Below are 18,374 nucleotides of genomic sequence, written 5' to 3' on the forward strand. Positions count from 1 at the left end.
ATAAAAAATTAGAAAAAAAATCTATTCCTCTGTACATAACTTCTAAATGTAATCTGTAGCCATTAAATATCTTAAGAATATTCCTTATTTAAGGGAAACGCTCCCACTCTATTGCTAAGTGGAAAATGGAGTCTACAGTGCATCATTTCTTAGACACCCTGCCTGTATCTGTACTGAGAAATCGCAAGGACCCACCCCAAACGTTTACACTGAACGCTTTTGAGAGGCAGGAATTGGAGATGGTGATCTTTGTGTTTTCTGCACTCTCCAAGTTGTCTGCATTGAGAGGCACCACTTTAGAAAAGATGGTAAGATGTGGGGGAAGTGCCCTACCCCCCGCCCCAGCTCCCTGGGGTATTAGCGTGCATCCCTCCTGATCCTTGGGGATCCCAAAATAGCAGTGTGGACCTGGCTGCTGTGCCTGGGAGACTCTTCCCTCCCCATGGGCCCAGGCTTCCTGACCCCTGGCTGCTGGGGAAGGCCTCCCGCGGGGGCTCCCGTGGGTTTGCAGGGAAGCCCCATCACCTCTTCCGCTTCAGCTGGGGGGGCTGTGGCAGCTGGGGGTGGTCAAGGCCGAGCTGAGCTGTGGCAGGTGGCATCATTTATTCAGCACACTGACCAAGTGCCCTCTCTGGGCTGGGCCTGGGGTCCATGGATACACCAGATATGGCCTTCCTTTGTGCAGCCTGTGGTCCTGGGCAGAAGGCAGAATGCCCGGACCATACGTGCTTCTTCTGCAAGAAACATTAAAGGCTGTCCCCTCCCAGCCACTGTGCCAGTTTAGTGTGGGGAACAAATATACACACAAGCAACATGCACGTACATACATGCAGTTACTTTCTTATTTTCACTTGTTATATCATGGATGTATTTCCATGCCAAAAACCTCATTAACTGTAATAGCTGTAGCAAATTCCACTGTATAATTATATCATAGTTTAAATAATTAGTCCTCTGTGAACATGTAAGTGGTTTCCGGTGTTTCATAATTACAAGCAGTATTACAAGCTGTATTAGATGTGCCCTTATGCCTTATGTGAAGATTTTGGAAGGAAAGACTCAAAGTACATTTTGATAGGTATTGCCAGACTGCCTCCCAAAAACCATTTTGCCAGTTGACACCCCCTCAACAGTGTACAGAATGCCCACTTCTCCACGTTCACTGCCATCTCCAGTGCTTATCAGTTTTCTTAATGTCAACTAGCCTGACGGGTGACAAGATTTCACTTCTTTCGTTATCAGTGGTGCTAGGGATCTTTCTGTATGTTCAGTGGTCACTTGCATTCAAGCAGTAACATCAGGGAGCTGTTTGTGTCCTTTGCCCATTTTCCTAAGGGAATGTTCATCTTTTTATGCAAGAAGCTCCCAGCTACAAGACTGAAAGTTAACAGAGCCCCCATGGAGGTGCGTCCTGCCACGGGCTTTCAGAGAGCACGCACATGGAGGACTTCCTGAAGGAGGTGGTGCTCATCTGACGGGATTCCCTGTTGGAAATGTTACATACGCTGAATAAATGGATTGACTTTTTTTTCTAGAATAAGAATGGAACAGTTGATGTCCATAACCCAGGAGGAGACAGAGAACCTGCGTCGCCGGGAGATCGCCTGTGAGTCTTGGGTTGGGGAGGGGCGGGGGTCATGGAAACAGAGCATGGCTGACTGAGGCAGGAGGTGACAGCCATCCCTCTATTGGTACTGAGGACGCTACTTAATCCCTCAGGAGGGGCAGTAAAGTCCAGTCATGGAACGTGGGCCCTAGGGTCAGCCTGGACTTGGATTCAGAATCCCAGCTCGGATACAGGTCATGTGACCCATGGGGCATTACTGGTCCCTCACTTTTCTGAGCCTCAGTTTTCATATCTATAAAATGGGGAGACAGATAATTATCTGCCTCATAGGGTCATTATGAGGGTCAGATGAGATCATCCTGGCACAAAGCACAGCTGTTAGGGTTACTGTCATCGTGAGCTGTGGTGGCCCCTCCCATACTCCTGGGAGTCCCTCTTCCTGTCACTCCCCAAGTGGTCCTGGGGCTCCACACTGTCCACACAACGAGAGGAGTTCTCCCCAACTGATCCTGAGAACATCGAGCCACGTGCCAAGGAAGGCAAGGAGGCAGTTCCTCATTATTTAAAATAAGGAGCGATTCTTTCTGGGTCACCCCATTCTTCAGCACCTGAGCAGGAGAAAGGGGTATTCTGTGCACCTTTAGTCGAGGTTTACTGTGTACCAGACACTGGGCCAAGCACTTTCCATACACCATTTCATCCCACTACCTCCCGATGAGGTGTCCTATCTTGAATGTCCCTATTTTAAAGGTCACCATTATCCACTGTTTATAAAGAGAAATACTGTGTTTGCATCCCCAGAAGGATGTTTATCAAAATTGCTGACTGGGGATAGGCTCAGTGTTAGGAGACTTTTGTCTCCACCTTTTCAAACTTCCCTGTTGCTTAGCTTTTTAAGAATGAGCATGTATTATTTTTATAACTAAAAAATTTCAATGCAAATAACAAAAAGGCAAAAAAAGGTAATAACCCAGAATTGTTGAGGGCATATGGTACCGAGCCATCCTGGGTGCTGCCAAAGGCAATATGAATCTTTCTGGAGGGCAGAAAGGGTAACCTGTATACATGACCTGTACCCATGACCTTAACACTGCGCGCTTCTGAGAATTATTCTAGGAGGTAATCAAATAGTCAGATGTGCACAGAGATGTTTGAGCAAGATATTTATAGAAGTATCATTTAATAATTGCAAAAAGACCCTGAATGCCCTGAAAGAGAGGATTATCTTAAACTTTGGCAACCCATACTCTGTAGGACTCTGTAGACGTTAAAATCACATCACCATGACGACATAGGAATGTATTTATAAAAGGTGAGAAAGTGGTAACTTTAGCGTGGTAACATTTTAATTTTCTCATCTGGTTAAATATACTGAGCATAAAATTTATCATTTTAACCACTTTTAATGTACAGGTCTGTGGCATTAAGTACGTTTACATTGTTGTACAACCATCCATCTCTAGAACTTTTTCATCATCCCAAAATGAAGCTCTACCCACTAAGCAGGATCTCCCCATTTCCCCGTCTCTGGACCCTGCAGGACCACCATTCTACTTCCTGTCTCTAGGTGCCTCACATAAATGGAATCATACAGTGTTGTCCTTTTGTGACTGGCTTCTTTCACTCAGGGTTCATCCATCTTGTAGCTTATGTCAGAATTTCCTCCCTTTTCAAGACTGATTAACATTCCAGTGTATGGCTAGGCCACATTTGGTTTATCCATCCGTCAATAGGCTCTTTGGTTGTGTCCACCTTTTTTGGCTGTTGTGAATAACATTGCTATGAGTGTAGGTATACAAACATCTGTTCACGTCCCTGCTTTGAATTTTTTTTTTAATTTTTTTAAATCCATAAATATGCATTAAAATTGACCAGAAGAATATATATCAAAATGTAGTAATATTTCTGGGTGACAAGATTATGGAAGACTGTGTGGGTGTGCTATTCAGTGTTTTACAGTTAGTCTTTCAAGCTGAAGTTACTGTTAGAGTTTAAAAAAAAAAAAAAGATTTTTTTCAAGGGTGACTCTCGGGTGGATGACCCACGAGGCCACCCCAGGAGGGGCTGCCCTTTCTCAGCCCTGCCGCCTTGTTTCCTCAGCTGCCATGCAGCAGATGCTGACCGAGAGTTGTAAGAACCGGCTCATCCAGATGGCTTACGAGTCTCAGAGGCAGAACTTGGTCCAGCAGGCCTGTTCCAGGTAAGGTAAGGATGAGGCTTCCCGAGTGGGGGAGTTGAGGAGGCTGGCTCAGGATCAAGGACTGTGGGGTGATACCTAGGCCCTGGGATCCCCTGCCTTGGGGCACCCCACTCCCGGCCACATTGTCAGGGGCAAGTGGCGACTGATCTTTGTGACTTTTCTAGCTGGACCCCGTGATTCCGTGTTGGGCCGTGATGCAGTGACAGGAATCACTAGCTCTTCTTGGGCACCGCCTGTGTGCCAGGCACTCAGCTGAGTGACAAGCAGCAGTTTATTGGATCTGGGAGGGACTACATTGTCATTAGCCCCGCTTTACAGTCACAGCTCAGGATCAGGGAGGCAGAACAGCACACCCAAGGAAACACAACTAGCTGATGGCAGGGCTATGGTTCGACCCTGGCACCACAGCACTGTGGCTTTGTCTATAAGGAGCTTCGGTGCCCAGCAGAGCCAGTTGAGAAAAGCTCGTTGGATGCTCAGGAGTCCCAGTCGGGATCGGGCCAGGAGCCCTGACTGCCCTTGTGTTTCTCTTCCCATCTGAGTGGCTTTGGTGCAGCTGCCACCTCCACCCCACTGTGCACCTGGAGCATGCCAGCCTCCCTATGTCCCTCCTTTCTGGTAGCATGACCTTTTTTTAGGAGCAGTAGGGGCAGACAGACGTGGATCCACGTCCCACTTCTGTTACTAACTGTGAAGTCTTGGGCAAGTTATTTTTCCTCCCTGAGTGTCCATTTTCTTGTCCAAAAAGTGGGGGTAAATCACAGTACTTACTCCAAGAGTTGTTGGAAGATTTAAAGAGCATTAATGATCATAATATCTGCCACATAATGGTCCAATATATAACAGCTATTATTATGAAACAAACTGAAAACCAAGCTTGTACCAAAGTGCGGCCATATGTAAGGTTGCAGAGTTTGGATTTTTGTGCCAGAGTCACTAGCCTTGTTCTGGGGGATGAGAGCATGTCCAGGACGAGAGATGCTACGGTGGGGCAGACATCAGTGCCAGGAAGGACAGCATTCTCACAGCCTGAGTGGCTCACCCAGGAGCTCGTGAGCTCCCCGTCAGTGGAGGTGGGTGGGCAGAGGCCAGACAGGCGCTTCAGGGACGTCGTAAAGAGGATTCCGGTCGAGGGGTGGATGACAGGGCCTGGGAGATTGTCTCCTCTAGCTCTGGAGACTCAGAGGCTCCATCACCCTCCTTCCAGGGCCATGGGATCAGACAAAACTTTGTCCATGCCCAGCCCAGGACATGGCCCCAGCAGGTGCTCCATAACTATTATTAAATGAGTAAATGGTTTATCTTCATCTCCTCCAAGGTGCCTGGCACATAGTAGGTGCTCAGGAAATGTTCAGAGAGTGAATGAATTTGCTGTCTTTCTGGCAGCATGGCTGAGATGGATGAGCGGTTCCAGCAGATTTTGTCATGGCAACAGATGGATCAGAACAAAGCCATCAGCCAGATCCTGCAGGAGGTGAGCCCAGGGTGTGAGGGCGGGGGCACAGAAGGAGCTCAGGGAGCCCGGGGCAGAGCACCAGGCCTCCACGTGGAAGCCCTGTCCTGGGTAGTATGTGAGAACCAAGAAGCTTAGAGAGTTAGAAACGTACAAACCATCAGGATGAGGGGCAGGGGAAGGCCTCTCTGGGTGGTGAGTTCTGGTCACTGAAGTCTGGGGAGGCACCCTTCCCAGGGCACCTGCTCCCCATGCTGCGTGGGGCTCCACTGTGAGGACTTAGCGGGCAGGAGGAGGCGGTGACCACGCCGCAGAGCGAGCCCACGGGTCTTCTTGCTTCCAGTCCTGCTGCCCCTCTGTCTGCTCTCCTTCTGTCTTAGCTGATGCCTAGTAGATCCTCCATGGTGCTGCAGAGTAGATGAGATGAGGAAGGACCCCCATGATTCCCTCCCTCTCACGTCTATACTGTTTGGTCTCAGCTTTCCCCACCATCCCTGTTGGAATCTCGTTCCTCGACCCTCACGTCACCTCCCTCCTGTCTTCCTCCGTGATGTCATCCTGTCACTCCTCAGTCCATCGTCACCATCCCCTTTCTCCCCAGCTCCACTGTCTCTCTTCTTCCAAAATGATTTGACTTAGTATTTGCGAGATTGAGGAAAGTGCTCTGTTCCTTAGAGAGGGCGGCTGGCCTTGTGGTTAAGGTGAGGCTCGGGGCTGGACAGACGCGTGCTAGGGTCAGCAGGTTCACTTCTCTGAACCCCACCTTCCTCATCTGCGAAACAGGCAGTGAGAGCAGCCATGTCCTCACTCGTTTTGTGTGGAAGGCCGGGAGAGCCCAGAGCATGGTGTCCAGCATGTAGTAAGCCATTGATAAAGATTATTTGAAAAATTTAAACAAGTGAGCTGAAGAGTTGTCGTCTCTCTAAGAAACAGAAAGTCCCACGTGAAGGTGTCTTTGGCGCAGATGTTGTTTCCCCGCTGGGGCCCCTGAGCGGCCGTGATCTCTGTTACAGAGCGCCATGCAGAAGGCCGCGTTCGAGGCTCTCCAGGTGAAGAAGGACCTGATGCATCGGCAGATCAGGAACCAGGTGAGTGCGGGGGGTGAAGTCCCCATCTAGACCTGTCCTGTGGGCTTTCAGAGGCACATGGAGGTGGCTACACAGGTGGCAGTTGAGGTTTGAATCCCAGTTCCTTCCAAGCCAGCTCAACAAGAAGTCTCCCCCGGGAACCCCCAACCCCCTGATGGAACCTACTTGGGGCCAGCAGGAGGTGCCTGGGGCAGCACTGTGCAAGCCTGGCCGCTGTGACCTGTGCTCACGATACCCAGGGTCGAGTGAGGGAAAGGGCAGTGCTAACTCTTGGCCTTGACTGCTTGGCCGCCTCTGCGTTGATTGGCCCCAGGCAGGACGCCCTTGCTGCGGAGAAGTGGCTGGCCCAAACCCCAGCGTCCCTGTCAGCTCAGACTGAGGAGCTGGGACAGGTGGGCAGGCGGGTCCTGGTGTCAGCTGAGGGGTGACCTGGGCATGGGGTCTCCAGGAGGATGTGTGCTCATCCAGGCTCCACTGCTGACCTGCGGGCTGGCCTTGGGCGAGCCCCACTGCTGGGGCCTCTCGGCCACCCCTGCCCAGTGGGGCTGTGTCTGGGTCCCTGAGGGGTGGTAGGGGTGGTGGGCAGGAGACGGAGTGAGCTTTCGGGCCACGGAACTCACATCACATCGTATTCAGCACACTTTGAATTTCACATTTTGCATGGTTTTTTTTTCTTTCTTTTTGTTCTTTTCTTTTTTGACCAAAACCAACTTACCTTTTTATTTCCCCCTTTAATTTCAATCTCACATTGCCGGACATGAATCTCATTCCTCTGACCAGGGGTTGGTGGGGTTATAGGAACTTAGGGACAAGGGTCATAGGACCATAGGCACAGGGTAGAGAAGTCACTGGCTGTGGGGTCTGACCCACCCCCAGGACTAAAAGCCCCCAGTCACACCGTGAGGGTATGTGGTAACCTCCGAGACAGTCTCAGTGGGTGGTTTTGACCCACCAGGCCAGCTCTTCCCCTTCAGACTGCAAGCAGGGACATCCCAGGAAAAGGGCACACTCACTTACCTGCTGTGTGTCCTTGGGCAAGTTACTTAACCTCTCTGAGCCTCAGTTTCTTTATCTGTAAAAGTAGTAGTAGTAGTAATAATAATAATAATAATAATAATAATAATAATAATAATAACCTAATAGCCAGAGGAGAATTGATGAAATGATGCATATAAAGCACAGTCCTAGCACAGGGAATGTTCAATAAATATCAGCTATACTATTATTGTTATTGCCCAGTCCCTTCCCTTACCCTCTGCTCTCCTCTGTGACAGCTGTTCAGAGGAAGCAAGAGAATTAGACCTGTAAGAGGCTCAGTGAGAATTCCGTTTCTGTTCTTGACTCACGGTCCTCACTGTCTTCATTCTGAGCACCTTGACGACACCCACTCTGGGCCTGGCCCCGTGCTCAGCTCTTGAGCAGCAGTCCTGGCCAGGACCGAGTCCACACCCCCAGAACGCTCGGGGCCATGCAATAGCGAGTTCTTTCTAAACCCCCACTGAGGAAGTTCTCAAGGCGCACAGGTCTCCTTCATTCTAGAACCACCCCCCCACCAGACAGGATTCTTAGACCCACTTGGCCATCGAGGAACAGCAGCACAGAATTGAACTGTGGTTAATAAAAAAAAAACCCTGTCTCATCTTCTGTTTAGATTAAGTTAATAGAAACTGAGTTATTGCAGCTGACACAGCTGGAGTTAAAGAGGAAATCCCTGGACACAGAGGCACTACAGGTATGTAGGGCTCCCTGGCCTGCTCTGTCCCCCGACCCCAGCCCCCAACTGGTGAAACCCCCCCCCCCCACCGGTTTCCCCACTGCCTCTTGGCTGCTCTCCGCAGTCGAGGCAGTGATGCTGGAGGATGCCCCGGCCCCAGAAGGCTCAGCCTGGGGGCTGAGCCCAGTGCAGACCAAGGTTAGGGGTTGGGTCAACCTGTTGCTAGGCAGGAGGGTCAGAGGAAGGAGGGTTTCATTGCCAAGGCTCACCCAGGCTGCATCTCCATCGCCGCGTTTTCTTTGTTTTGGAGCTGGGTCGCTGCTGAGCTCCCTGTCTCTTTAAGCCATGCTTCTGGGGTGCTGGTTCTCATGGGCTGACATCCTCTGGTGTCCCAAGGATGTCTGGAGGGAGAGGGCCCAGCTTTGACTGTCACTCCCTGCAGGCAGCTTCTCTGTGAGCTCCGGCCTGGTATCCTGCTCACAGAGCTATGGGGGCAGCAGGGACTGGCAGATAGTGTTCTGGGCTGCAAATCTGCGACCCGGGTTGTCCCCACACAGTCTTGCTGTGTGGCCTGGGTGGGTAGGGGAGAAGAGGCAGCCCTTTCCCATCTCTGTACCTCATCTCCCCAGTTGTGCACAAAGGGGCTGGATCAGAGGTGTGTGAGGGCTTGTGTCCTGTACCAGGCTTTTAGCAGAGCCTTCTGTCTGTCACTGTCCCTGTGTCTGTCCTCAGTGAAGGCATCTTCATTGTCTTAAGAGCTTCTCAATGCAGGAAAGGGAATGCTGCGGTCTGGAGTCCTGGTCACAGGTCTGCCACTGTGTGACCCTAGACAGGTCACTTCCCCTCCCCAGGCCTCCATGTCCCCACCACATAAACTGGAAATAGTCTTCCAGGCTTGGCCTGTGTCAGGACCATCAGAGGGGAGTGAGCCAGCAGGTGGAAAGTCCCCAGCGATGAGGGGTTGGGGTAGCTCTCAGAGAAGATGCAGCCACCGTGCTTGGCGCGTGCCCATGTCTCCTGCCTGGTAGAGTTTGTGGGGCTCTCATTTTCAAGGTCTTCACGAGGTTTCCAAGAGGAAGAGTGGAACATGGATACAAACCAGGGCTCTCTCCAGTTTGCGCATCCCTCCATCTGTGTAGAGCCTTCCCAAATGTGTGGGTCACGCACTGACTTCCCGCCATTTGCTTCTGCCCACGTGCTCTGTAGTCAGGGAAAACGAAGTCAGATCCCTGCGGCTTGTCATTTCCTTTGTTTGATGTTTCTCACCGCTGCACTGTCATCATCCACTAGATCCTGGGCCTGGCCTTACCCTGTGGGGAAGGGAGGGACAGACTTGGGAGAGGGTAGGGAGGGGAAGCCTGGGCCAAGGGGCCCCTCCACTCTGTCCCCCAACTCTCAGCCTGAGATCAGTGGCAGAGCCTTGAATGGAGTTTGGGCCCTGGGCTGCCAGCTGAGAACCCAGTGAGGGGGGATCCATCCACCACACGGCGGGGACTTCTGGCCCTGGGTGCCATGTGCTCCCAGCACGAGGTGTGGTCTTGTGTTGCAGGAGATGATCTCCGAGCAGCGCTGGGCCCTCAGCTCCCTGCTCCAGCAGCTTCTCAAAGAGAAGACACAGCGAGAGGAAGAGCTCCGGGAGATCCTGGTGCGTTTGGCTTCCACGTCAGGCTTCACACAGGGGTTTGCTTTCCCTAAATGCTCTTGCCGTTCTTTGAAACGCTTTCATTATTCTAGTAATTGTTCATCAGAGAAAGAATGGAAAGTACAAAGGACAAGAATCTCACTTCCGAGAGGTTGTTTATTGCCAATATTTTGATGTATGTTTTCCAGACATTGCGACGCATGTTTACCACTCTGTGTGTCCGTGCCTGTAACTCAGAGCTGCACACCCTTCCCCCAGTCCCGCTGGCACCTGCCCTTTCCTGTCTCTCATGTCCTCTGTGCTCCTTCGGTGGCTGTGTCCAGATGGGCCCTCCTTTGGCCGGTTGACGAGCTACTCGTTTCTTACTTTTGTAAGCAAGGCTCTCTGTCTCTGCAGCTGAGGATTTGAGCATAGCCATGAGTATTTACGCAGACAGATGCCCAGGAGAGGACTTGCTGTGTCCAGGGCAGACCATTTAATAAGCCTTTGGCAGAAGTTGCCAGATTGTCCTCAGGACCCAAATGGGTTTGACCTGGCACTTTATCAGGGGGCTAGAGCCCCTTTTGGGGTGGCAGGTCAGGGTCACTTCCTCCAGAGCCCAAGTGCACCTGAGTGGTGAAGGCTCAGTCTCTTCCCATGTTACTGCCCCGGATGTCCTCTGAGCTCCGCTGTAGGCCGGCCCTGTGCCGGGTATGGAGAGGAGTGAGACCTGTTTCTTCCCGTGCCCCCACGAGCCCAGATGGTGTGTTTGTTGGAAGCTGCCTGTTCCCCTTGATGCCTCCCTGCTGTCGCCTGTAAATTGTGTTAACGTGTGACCCGCACACTGAGTGCTGTGCAGGGGCGGCCACACTGTGGCGCTGTGCCCTCGCCCTCAAGGGACCACGGGACTCACTGTCAAGGAAGGAAGCACTGCCTCAGCAGGACATGACTGCCAGGGTCATAGGCTCCAGGAGAGAGGTGTGTCCATAGCCCAGGGAGGGCCAGGCCAGAAAAGAGGAGCCAGCTCAGCAGGGTCCAAGAGGGACTACCAAGGAGGTGGGGAGATGCCTGTGTTAAAATCTGCCCACGTCACGCCTGGTCCCAGAGCGCAGCTGCAGTCCTGGGTGGCGGCTTGGTGGTTCAGAGCACAGGCTCCGAGCGCGGCCGGCCTGGGTCTGAATCCTGGCCCTGACGCGGGGCAGCTCTTTGCACTTGGGCCAGCTGCTGATCACTCTGTTCTAATCACACAGTTTCTTCACTGTGCAGTAGAAAGCCCTTCACAGAATTGTGAGAACTAAGTAAGCTGGCATCTCCCAGTGCTCGGCTCGGTCTGGCACCAGGTGCCCTGGAATCACTGGCCGCTGCTGCTGTTAGTGTCATTTGTTCATTGCTCTGTCCACAGCACCCAGGATGGGGCCAGGCCCAGAGCAGCACCCAGGGAGTATTTCCTGAAGGACAGGGTGGTTTGAGGAGGATGTTTATAATTCTCCAGCTTTGTCAGATCGGTGAAGCCCACCCCAGAAGCCAAAGTGTCCTTAGAATCCTATTTCTTTCCCCGCCCGGCACCCGGAGGACAAGCCTGAGCCTCCTAGGAGAAGACGGCTGCCTCATGCTTTGCTGTTCCCGCAAGCAGATGGGAAGTTGTCCCCCTCAGAGTCACGGTGCGCAGGGCGGGGCACCAGGTGTCAGCAGCCCCGGTTGGTCCCCCGACCGGGTGTGCTGTGTCTGAGGTCGTTCTCAGCAGTGGAGTGGGTAGTGAGGCTCCCTGCCTTTCCCGGTGAGACAGCGGAGGGTAGGAAAGGTCTCCGCAGAACACCAAGCACCGCCAACGTGCTCAGAGGAGCAGAGTTCACAGTGGTCACTGTCATTACCGCTTTTATTTACTGATTTGTAACTAACGGTGTCTGCTTCCTTCTTGGCAGACAGAGTTAGAAGCCAAAAGCGAAACCAAGCAGGAGAATTACTGGCTGATTCAGTATCAACGGCTCTTGAACCAGAAACCTTTATCCCTGAAGCTGCAGGTGAGGACTGGTGGCGCCCACCCTGCCGGGGGAGCCTCGTGCCGCAGCCATGCCCTGCTTCCTGATCCTTCCAGTTTAATTCCGTTCATATTTCTGGTGACTAGTCTACCAGGTCCTGAGCTAGGCTCTGGCGGGGCAGAGATGAAGGGGGAGCGTTCATTCTGCTGGGGGGAAGACAGCTCTGGGCATGTCGGGGGAGCAGAGACCAGGATCACACGTGTGGTCCCCCCTCCACCGCCCCAAGACACGAAGCTTTTTTTTTTTTTTAATAAAAATGGAGTCTTTCTACACATGCTATTTTGGCAACTTCCTTTTTCCTCTTAATGCTAGTGACGGGCTGCTCTCCAGGCCCGTGCATGTGGATCTCCTTGCTGTTTCCAGACAGACGCAGAGTGTCGAGGATCTGGATGAACCCTCATTTGTTTAAACAGTCCCCTCTTTTTTTCTTAATTGAAGTATAGTCAGTTACAATGTGTCATTCCTGGTGTTCAGCATGATGTCCCAGACATGCATAGGTGCACACATACTCATTTCCATTTTCTTTCACAGTCCCCTCCTAATGACCACTCAAGTTGCTTGCCATTGTCAAGTTCATGGAGTGGCAGTGAATGTCCTTGTGTATCTGTCTCTGTGCACTTACATACCCATCTTTGTAGGGAAGGTTCCAAGCAGTTTACATATTACGTTACATATATTTAAACCCTTTGCGGTTGTAAACAATTGTTCTTGGTTTTCTCTCATCTGTGGTGCTTTTCCTGTGTCTGTCTTGCAGGAAGGAGGCCTGGAGCGCCAGCTGGTGGCCCTCCTGGTGGAGCTGTCGGCCGAGCACTACCTGCCTGTCTTCGCTCATCACCGCATCTCACTGGACATGCTGAGCCAGATGGGCCCCGGGGACCTGGCCAAGGTGGGCAGCGGCAGCCCCTCGGGGGAGGTTAGGGAGGTGGGCAGGGCCCTGGCCTGACCCAGCCAAGGGGCAACTTGCTGTCATGCAGTTCTTGGTGAGGCCACCCATCATCAAATGTCCTGGGGCCATCTTGCTTCCAGAAGGCCCAGAACATCTGCCCTAATCACTTGGCTAAGAAAAGCCAGGGCTGTGGGTCCTACTGACCCCAACTACCCTCTCGCCACTCCACCTGACCTGCTTCAGATTGGATCTTCACATCGTAGGGCCAGACAAGTCCTTGGAGGTCATCTGGTCCAGCCCCCTCCCCACCCCATGGATTTGCAGTTATCATGACGGCAGCACTGCCTGAGCCTGGTACATTCTGGCTACACTGCATGAAATTACTTACTCTTCAGGAGAGGCAAATGATTCTGGTGACAGCTTTGTAGGACTTGCCAGCACCAGGTACTGTTCTAAGCACGTTGCTCACACGAGCTCACTGACTCATCCCAACAGCCTGGGCTGGAAGGTGCTCATTGTCATCATCTTTCAGATGAGGAAACTTGGACACTGCAAGGTCGCAGTTTGCCTGAGGTCACACAGCAGAGCCAGGACTCCAGCCTGGGCAGCTGGTCTGATGACCAGGTCCACGCTGCTGACCACCGTGCTGGACCGCCTGGCCCCTGACAGACGCAGAAACGGGCTCTAAAGGGCTTCACGGGCCGTGTCGCCCAAGCTCAGGAGCGTGCTCTGGAGGCTGAGGGGCCGTGTGGGTCTGGCACAGTCACTTCTCAGAAGCTCAGCCTCAGTGTGAGCCACCTGACCGTGCGAACTGTGACAGGGCCCTGACCTCCCGGTCGTCATGGGGGGTGATGCGAGGTCACACGGGTAAAGCTGTCAGCACAGCCCCTGCATGGGCAACGCACTTGCTAAACCGGAGCTATTACCAGTGTTGTTTCCTTCTGGGCCCGGTGTCTCCCTCTGCCACACTGATTGTTGGGCCCTGGTCAGCCTCTCCATGTCCAGTCAGCGGTGCCAGAAGCCAGGGGTGAGGCAGTCCTGTTGGCTCTGCTGCACGGCGGGCTCCAGCCTGGCTGTGACCTGCTCTTCTTCGGTCTGTCCCAGGTGGGCGTCTCGGAGGCTGGCCTGCAGCACCAGATCCTGCGCAGAGTCCAGGAGCTGCTGGATGCGGCCAGGACCCAGCCAGGTACCGATGCCAGGGCCTCTCCTAAGCAGAGCCCTTACGTGTGGACTGTGGTGGGGGCGGCCACCTGTTTACAATCCAGGACGAGTCCTGAGGGCCTTCTAACCCTTACCAGTGCTTAGGTTTCCCTCCTAAAAGAACGGAAGTTATAAATGGGAAACACAGGTCACAAAAATGGAAAAAAGGGAGCTTTCCCTTTCGGCAGTGGAAGGGCCTCCTGGCTTCCCTAAGCCCACCCCACAGACCAGGGTGCCTGGTGTAGAAGGACAGACCGGCCGGGCCCAGTGCCCGCCCCGGGCAGGCCTGTGGTTTAGACATAGAAGGATGCCTGTAATGGCTGTGAAGGGGTAACAGCAGGTCAGGGAGGCACTCCGCCCCCGTCCGGAGGCCCTGGACTGGGGAGGTGCTGTGGCTGACGTGAGGCAGGCGTGGGAGTCTGGGTTTCCTGTGCGCCAGGCACATCTGGGTGCCAGGCATTTAACGAGCACCGTGTTTGGTCACCTTTGCTTCAACTCCATGCAGTGGGCACTGTTGTTACCCTCATTTGAGGGATGAGGAAACTGAGGCAGAGAGAGGTTAACCCTTGCCCTGACCCTTAGGGCTCTTCCTGATTGTGGCCGCCCTGCAGGGAGGCTGTGCTAGGACGGCTCCTTGGCTCCAGAAGGTGTCTTCCTGACAGTTTTCTTTTTGTTTCCAGAACTCAGTATGTGTTATATTAAATATAGAAAAGCATCCCTTATAGTTGGTGGGGGCACCATGACACCCTTAGAGGGTCTAGGGTAATCATGACAGGCTTTAAAAAAAATCCGGGTTTTTTCCAGTTATAAAAAATGCTGCTTATAATTTGAACTAGAATAAATGAAAAACATGAAGTGTGAAGGGATGGGGATTGGGATGGAGAGAGACTCGGGGATGTTGCTGTTTCCCATTGCCTGACGATGAGGGAGACCGATTCTGACGTCCTCCTGCTTCGTGGCGTTTGGGACCCAGGCAGGGGATGCTGGCTCCAGGCAGACAATGGACATGCTGGAGGCTCTGCCAGGGGGCAGGGGGAGCAGCCTTGAGTGTCTCATTTCTCTCCCAGCTCCTCTGGGTCACCTGAGCCTGGGCCACTGGGTGGAGAATCTGCAAGCGAGGTCCAGTCCACCTCAGAGCCCTAACTCGGGGCTTCTGCACGGTGGCTCCACCACCAGATGGCCCTGTGGCCCTGGACAAGTGGCTTCCCCTCTCTGAGCCCTGCTTGCAGGGTGGCCATGAAGGATTCAGGGCATGTTAGGGATAAGAGGCCCCAGTTAACCCCTGCTGTAGCCGTCCCTGCCAGTGCCACAGCACTTCCATTTTATAGATGGGGAACGAGGCTCAGCAGAGGGAAATAAGAGGGTGCGAGGGATCTGAGAGCAGATCGCCACCCCGCCTTCCAGCTCACTGTCCATTTAGGGCAGGCAGGGCCAGGGGACCCACTAGGGAGTGGGGTCAGTGGGGCTTGACCCTGGCTTAGCCTGTCTCCCTGTCCCCACAGAGCTGCTAAAACCACCCAAGGGTGAAGTCCTTGGGGCCCCTGAGCCCCCCTCTGCCCCTGAGGAGCTTCCTGAGTTAGTGAGACCATCAGCTCCCCCCGCAGAGCTGGAGGTGCAGACCTCGGAATGTGTTGTGTGCCTGGAACGGGAGGTAAGTCTGGACAATGGGCCCAACTCGTGATCTCAACCCCACCCCCCACCCCCAGATCCCATGCCTGCAGCCGTCCTGAGCGTCTCAGGCATGTGTATTCTTTCTAAACTCTCTTCTAGCGATAGAAGTATATTGCATTCATTAGAAATTTTGGAAAATATAAGAAAGCAAAAAATACAGGAAATTAGAATGACCCGTGATCCCATGACCCAAACATGAGCGATGCTAACATCATTTTCTGGGGCTTTTTTCCAAAAGAGGTTTTTTTTTCTTCCACTTAAACACGAAGGGAAATTTCCCAAGTCATTAAATATCAACAATACAATTTTTCTCTGAAGATACTTCTTAAAAAAACATATTTTTAAAACTGTAACAAACTTAATGCCTGTTTTAAAAATTAAACAACGTAGTAGGTAAAATAAAAATCCAGCTCTCCCTCCACCATGCGATCCAATTTGGAAAAGGCAGCCACATTGGCAGTTTGATTACCCTGTGGTCTTTACCAGGCCCGGGGAATGCCATGATACAGAGGCACTCGGTGGTTATAAATTTAACCAAACCCCTGTTTTGGGTCCCATAGGTGGCTTCCAATTTCTTGTTATTACAAACAGTGCTGTTCTGAACAGCCTTGAACAGAGCTTGGAGCACATCCTTGGTTATTTCCTTGGGACAACTTTCTAAAAGGAGGAAACATTAAAGCAAAGCACAGGCACGCTTCCATGGCTTTGATCTATAATGCTGGAGTCATTTTGAGACCAAGGGGCCGGGCAAAGTGCATAAAAAACCAGAAATCAGGGACCATCTGCATATCCAACAGCAGGGCTGGTGACATGGCCGTGGCCCCTCCCGCACAGCTGTACGCAAAGACAGGCAGGAGGGTGTCCGGGCGGGGCAGGCGCCTGCGTGTCTGTGAGGTTTGAATGGAGTGTGATGACCGTGCAATCAGATCTTAAAGGTGAAGAACAGCAAGGGGGCTGGGGGCCTTGGTTGCCCCACCCCTGGGGCGCCGGGCAGTGGCAGGGCCTGGACGCCCCCACTCTCTCTCCCCAGGCCCAGATGATCTTCCTCAACTGCGGCCATGTCTGCTGCTGCCAGCAGTGCTGCCAGCCGCTGCGCACCTGCCCGCTGTGCCGCCAGGACATCGCCCAGCGTCTCCGCATCTACCACAGCGGCTGAGCGCCGGCCGGCCACCCGCCCGCCCGGGCCTGGCGCCCCCAGCCCCACCCCTGCACCTGCAGGCCCAGGGCTCCAGCTCACCCCAGTTCTCGACAGACTAGTATGCCCCCCCACCCCCCGTCCTGGGCCTTGTCCCCACAGCCTGGGAGGGTGCCCGACCCTTGATCTCCAAGCACGCCCAAGCCAGATGGGGATAGGAATGCTCCTGACCGGTAACACAGCCGGTCTGAATACTGTGGGGGAGAGGGGACCCCTCGTTGCATGAGGACTGGGCCTGAGGTATAGGGAGGCGGCTATGCCCCGGCCTGTGAGGCTCTGCCGCTCCCTGTGGTAGTAACAGCCCCTCCGGGAGCCTCGGTGTCCTCATCAGGGCAGCACGGACAGTGCCATCCCACTCGCCGGGGTGGCAGGAGTGCAGGAGGGCCCTGGCCAAGGGGAAGGGAGACCACCCTGGCCTGTCCTCAGATAGGCCAGAGTGTTTGGTGCAGGCCTTGGGCCACAAGTGATGTCGGCCCCTCCTCGGCTCCCCTTCTCCTGCTCCCCAGTGCTCTGGGCCCCCCTATTCTGCAGATCTGCACTCCTCACCCCACGCAGCTCACAGGCAGGCACTGAGCTTTGCAGACCCTAAGTGGGAATGTCAATAAACCCACCTCCAGCCTGCGCCTCCCGAGTTGTCACTGGGTCCTGATGGAGCCCGGGGTGGGGGAGGGCCGAGGGTGGAGGGAGAGGACCTCACCTCAGTCAGAAGGGAAGGATTCCGGAACAGAATGTGAAATTATCCAAACCTCCCTCCTTGCAGGTGGAGAGACCGGGGCTGAAAGAGGAGAAGGGCTCGGAGGGTCCAGGGAGCAGGTTGTGCTGCGTGACCTGTGCCATGTGCTCTGTTGTCATTATCCCAGACCAGGGGGCTGAAGGCCTGGGCCCTGCACTTGGGACGTGGTGGTGCTGGCTTTGGAACCCAGAAGCACCTGGACTCCCGAACCCGCGCAGCTGTGCAGGTTGCCCATTGCACAGTTCCAGGAGCCATGCTCCTTGTACTTGCTGTAGAGCTGCGCCTTTATTGTGCATTTTTTGGCAGATAGGTTTGAGCCGAGAGCAGCTTTTTCTTTGGGCTGGAGGCAGGCCTACTCAGGGTGCCTGGGCCCTGCCTCCAGCTAACTGACTCTGGCCAGCTTCCCAGGCTGTTTCCCCATCTGTTTGATAAGGGGCATGATGGGGCCCTGATGTAGGCCGGCGGCCACCAGGGGGCACTGAGTGCTCATGCCAGGTGCAGCGCGAGAGCCGGCAGGTGACAGGAGCCAGGTGGCAGAAAAAGCCTTGATTTCCCTGCCTCGTTGGGACTGTCAGTCCTGTGAACTGGAACAGGACGGAGTGAAGTCCCCTAGTGGTGTGATCCCTGCTTTCCAGGTACCCTGGGGGGCCTCTGTTGCTTCCTCTCCCCCACAACGTCCTAGACTCCTCTTGGCTAAAACGGGAGGCAGGCCTGAGGTGGGCAGGGCCGCTGTGCAGAGTACGGTGTTGGGTGGGCCTCCTTGAATCCTTCTAGGCCCCTCCCTTTATAGATGAGGAGCCTGAGGCTGAGTTCAGTGACTTGCCAGGGTGGCAGCAGGACTGCAGCTGGTCTCCAGCCCCACTGCCCCTCTTGATAAGCCTTCAGCTACTGACCACCGGCTGTCCCCAAGGTGTCCGGCTGCCATCCCACCCAGCAGGGGCATGTTTTTCACCCATGGATAGAGCAGCCCATCCCCATCAGCTGGTGGGTGTGTGTGTAGGGGGGTG

General features: G+C 53.7%; 1 protein-coding gene across 3 annotated transcripts in view; it reads left to right on the forward strand.

The window, feature by feature from the left end:
• The window catches only part of LRSAM1 (leucine rich repeat and sterile alpha motif containing 1), a 36,025-nt gene extending 18,769 nt beyond the window's left edge, over positions 1–17,256 (forward strand). For 2 of the 3 annotated variants that reach the window (XM_010984316.3, XM_031450499.2), the window contains 11 exons: positions 1,536–1,606; positions 3,668–3,767; positions 5,154–5,241; positions 6,234–6,308; positions 7,960–8,040; positions 9,572–9,667; positions 11,566–11,664; positions 12,437–12,568; positions 13,673–13,754; positions 15,271–15,419; positions 16,470–17,256. In XM_010984316.3, coding sequence (XP_010982618.1) covers positions 1,536–1,606; positions 3,668–3,767; positions 5,154–5,241; positions 6,234–6,308; positions 7,960–8,040; positions 9,572–9,667; positions 11,566–11,664; positions 12,437–12,568; positions 13,673–13,754; positions 15,271–15,419; positions 16,470–16,595 — 1,099 coding nt within the window. In that variant the 3' untranslated portion in view covers positions 16,596–17,256. Of the gene's footprint in view, positions 1–1,535; positions 1,607–3,667; positions 3,768–5,153; positions 5,242–6,233; positions 6,309–7,959; positions 8,041–9,571; positions 9,668–11,565; positions 11,665–12,436; positions 12,569–12,831; positions 13,631–13,672; positions 13,755–15,270; positions 15,420–16,469 lie in introns of those variants that run through there. The other variant, XM_064490537.1, reaches the window with a different exon arrangement.
• Positions 17,257–18,374: the final 1,118 nt, after the last annotated feature.

This window comes from Camelus dromedarius, chromosome 10 (assembly GCF_036321535.1).
Source record: "Camelus dromedarius isolate mCamDro1 chromosome 10, mCamDro1.pat, whole genome shotgun sequence".
Taxonomy (NCBI): domain Eukaryota; kingdom Metazoa; phylum Chordata; class Mammalia; order Artiodactyla; family Camelidae; genus Camelus; species Camelus dromedarius.